Below are 3,917 nucleotides of genomic sequence, written 5' to 3' on the forward strand. Positions count from 1 at the left end.
AGGTAGCCCGGCTCGCTTGATCTGACCATGGTGAAGAAGCAAGTCTCGGTTGATATGCCCCGCGTGGGAGCCTGGACTTGGGATTTGAGTCGGGGGCGTCTGACATGAGATACATTAGGCAGGTGGGTAGGAGACGGGCATGCCCCACACATCGTATGCTGGATGGACGACCGAGAAGAGCCGGGCATTATCTCAACACTGAGTTGGACTTTTGCCAGTCCGCAAAGAAGATCACAGTTGTGGGCGTCTCAAGTCTGGGAAGATGAGGTGAGGCACGAGCAAAGCTACTCGGGTAGGTACCTTGGAATGAACGTGAGGCTGGGCAGGGCACACAGAAAACGATCGCTGGCTGGGTGCTCCTGCTCATTTCCATTTATGATGGCCAAGTTCGTGAGCCACCTTGCGAAGAAGGAGCGCCCAGGTCCATTTTTGCCCTTGACCTCAAGCAATGTACCTACCCCATCTGCCCAAGGTCCTGAATTGGCACGGCTTCTGCCGTTCAGCTATCGACGAGCCATGCTCCTGGTTGACAACGTGAACTACATATTTGGTGAAAAGTCATCAGCGAGCGTCGATAGTACCTGACTTGATGTGGAAGAGCAAGGTCCTTTCACAGTCTGGTCGCGAAGAGGGCAATGTCATTCGAGGCAGCTCAACGACTCTCGATGACGGACACCTCGGTATCCGATTTGCGATATTTCAGGCTCGTCGTGCGTGAGCAGGAACAGACCACGGTGCGAGACCTGGCAGTTGCGCCTCTACATTGGATGTAAGACGTACGGCCGGCCGTTCTGCGACATGCTGCCGGGTACTCGCTGCCTCGCCTCCTCGCTGCTGCTTTCCTTTTTGTACCTCTTCATCGTCTTGGACTTGCCCTTCACACGAAATGCCTCCTCTACAGTCTGCTCTGCCTCCGTTTACCCAGGTTCGTCTACACGGGGATGGCATCGCGAGCTGCATCTCTTGTGCCCAATGACCTCTAGCCCAAAAACGGCATTCGGCAATCTCTTCCACGGACAAGTCAACATTTGGAAGATCTACTCGCTGTGTTGGTCGATTCTTCTTCCTCGGATCCTCGTCAACACGTTCTTATGGAAGACTCTGGAGCCCGGTTTTCCGCCCGACGACTGAAAGAAATTGGTTCAAGTAAGTATGTCGGCTTTCTGCTGCTGCAGGACGCGACAAGGAGATGATGAAAATGTGGCAAGCAATGCACCGCTTCCGAATGCGATACCTGTTCCTGTACTTCCGCTGCCCATCAACGTCTCGGATACCCGACTGTGTGAGTCTTGGACGCCGGGCAACACTGCGCGTATTCGACCCAGTCTTCAGCAAGGCACTGCGGCTTCCCTGCGGTCTCTGGGCGCAGCGTCATCGAACCCGTCACTGGTGCCGAACCACGAGTCTATCGAACTTGGTCAGTTGGTTGTTGAAAACTCGAATTCAGATGTCGACCCGGTAGATGCCCCTACGAGTGGCAAAAAGAGCAACAGTCCACTTGAACTTGTCCGCACCAAATTCCATCGAAACAAGTCGCAGCACAGCTCAAGAACAGGACCCCGATCAGGCCTCGGTACCAGTGAAGAGGAAATGGCCCGTCGAGCCGAACTGAAGAGAATTATGCACAAGAGAATCCAAGACGAGTTGAAGAGCGAAGAGGAGCAGCCTGAACCGAGTACCGGGTCCGCTTCTGGCGTGAAATATTCTACAACTCCTATCGACTTTCCTGGAGGCGGGTCCCCGTGACCACCTTGAGTTTTCCATTGCGAATGCGTCTTTGGCTGATGCCGAGGCTCGCAAAGCTGCAGCAGACGAGCAGTCCAACGTCGTAGAGGAGCCTAACAAAGATGGACGCGACATGGAGTATGATCTCAGTCGGCGTCGGAGTAGCTGTCCGCAATCATCCTTGTTTTCTACACCTGGGGGTCTAGCCACCCTGGTTGTTCTTCGAGAGCGGACCTCACTTCCTGACCTTCCTCCCTCACCTGGCATGCGCCCAGTTGGGCATCTTGACACCCCAAATGCTCTGTCGTCGGAACCATGCCGTTTGCTCATACATGCCGGCCGACCTGAACAGATGGCCGATGTCCACGGAAGCCCACGTTGTCACAGTTCGTACCATGTCGACAATTCGCCAGACGGCAATTCGGCTCTATGTACATGGCTGATGACTCAAGGGCTGTCAAACCATGCACATGTCACAGGAAGAGCTCTGGAACCACCGTCGAAGTTGGCGTTTGAGATCGAGGAAACCATCGCCAAGCTGCCACAGGATGCAGTCATGCGTCATTGCCCATCTCTGGAATCCTCTGAACTGACAAAAGGGCAAACGTGTCAGCCTCTGCAACAATGCCAAGATGATGACACTGCCAATTACTCAATGCCAAACAAGGAAACATCGATTGCAAGAGATGTGAGGTGTGTTAATCTTACTGTCGGCGCCAACATATTCGACACAAGCTATCCGTCGAAAGAGATCGTCTGCCTGCCTACACCGGAGATATCAAGCACCGGCAGCGAGACCAGGAATGCAGCAACAAGCTTACATGGCCTTCAGCTGCCACCCTTTCGATGTGAGTGTCCAATCATCTACCTATGGACCGGGTTATACAGTGGCTAACCTCGTCCATCGAAGGGCTTGGGACAGACGGAGATAGTTTCTTGAAGGGTTCTGACAATCTCATGCTTGGCGGGGATGAGTCCGGGTTCAGTCTGATAGTCCCTACAACGACGGGCTCACGCCGTCAGACTGCGCATGTGGGATCTTCACTGACAGTGTCAGAGACATCGAGCTATCGACACCAAGAGGCTGAGTTACAGACTATTGAGAAGCGTTTCGGTGATGTGCTCTCAAAACGTGGGCGCCCCCCTCTCAAGCACAGCAAGTTCAAGGAAGAATTTGAAGAGACTGGACCGCCAGTGGCCATCACCCGTTCGTCGTTTTTATTGCAAAAGCTTCATATGCCTGTGCTAAAGCGGGCGAAATCAAGTTCAAAGACTGACATTCAGGCGACTCCGCGATGTGAGGCACCGGCCGAAACATTGGTCGTGCGATCCCCAAACCAGCCTTTACAAGGTCACGAAGGAACAACCACGCGGAATCTGGCGCCAAATATGTACTTGACTCCAGCACTAGAGGAGAGCACTACCGACCTGTGGCAGAGGGCTGTTCAACTGGAGCGAGAGTCTCGCAAGGGAGCTGTCAGGGCTGCAGCGGTCAAGAAAGATCGGAAAAAGTTAGCTTCCAACAGCAGCGTTAATCTCAAGGTCGGAAGATGGAGGGGAGTCCAGCGGAGCATATCACTCGAGTCGACCAACGCATCAGACGCTACTGTTCCCAATCCACACCACTTGTCAGCAGAAGATGATCCTGATCGCCAGAAACAACCTGCGTCGCCAATGTCTCTGGGAACCAAGCTTCCAAGACGAGTAATGTATGATGAACAAAAAAGATACCGACCCCATCATGAGTCTGGGGATCGGGGAGTGAGGGTCCTCCAAAACCCTAACATGGGTATACCGCCACCAGAAGCGTGGTCCAGATGGCCATCACAAACACGAAAAGAACGGACCGCGGCAGCAGGGTACTCGGATGGTATGAAGTCCAGAGATTTTGCGATTGTTGCTTCGACTGGCGATGGACGCATTGAATGGGTCACTGACAAAGACCCAGCAGCTACCATGACTGATTTGCAACTCGGCTCTCGGTCCTTCTCTGGAAAACTTGGCAAAGCTGTCAAAACTGGGCTGGAGAAGCTGCTTCCTCCCAAATCAGGGCCTCTGGACGAGGCAGGAAGATCTCTGAGTGGTCATGTGGCCTTTGCTGACAAGCGACTTGAGTATCCTGAACTTGAAATTCTCCCAACGGAAGGGGGCTATAAGGAGCTCAAAGCACTCGAATAGACATCGTCAGATCG

The 3,917-nt window shown here is 53.4% G+C and overlaps 1 protein-coding gene across 1 annotated transcript; it reads left to right on the forward strand.

Annotated features, from left to right (window-relative positions):
- Nucleotides 1-798: 798 nt before the first annotated feature.
- Nucleotides 799-3,903, forward strand: VDBG_05313 (conserved hypothetical protein; the record flags this gene model as incomplete). Its single annotated transcript, XM_003004154.1, has 5 exons — nt 799-925; nt 984-1,146; nt 1,209-1,695; nt 2,078-2,573; nt 2,777-3,903. The coding sequence occupies 5 exons, from the start codon at nt 799-801 to the stop codon at nt 3,901-3,903; spliced, it is 2,400 nt and encodes a 799-aa protein (XP_003004200.1).
- Nucleotides 3,904-3,917: the final 14 nt, after the last annotated feature.

The sequence above is a fragment of the Verticillium alfalfae genome, genomic scaffold (genome assembly GCF_000150825.1).
Source record: "Verticillium alfalfae VaMs.102 supercont1.6 genomic scaffold, whole genome shotgun sequence".
In the NCBI taxonomy this organism is placed as follows: Eukaryota; Fungi; Ascomycota; class Sordariomycetes; order Glomerellales; family Plectosphaerellaceae; genus Verticillium; species Verticillium alfalfae.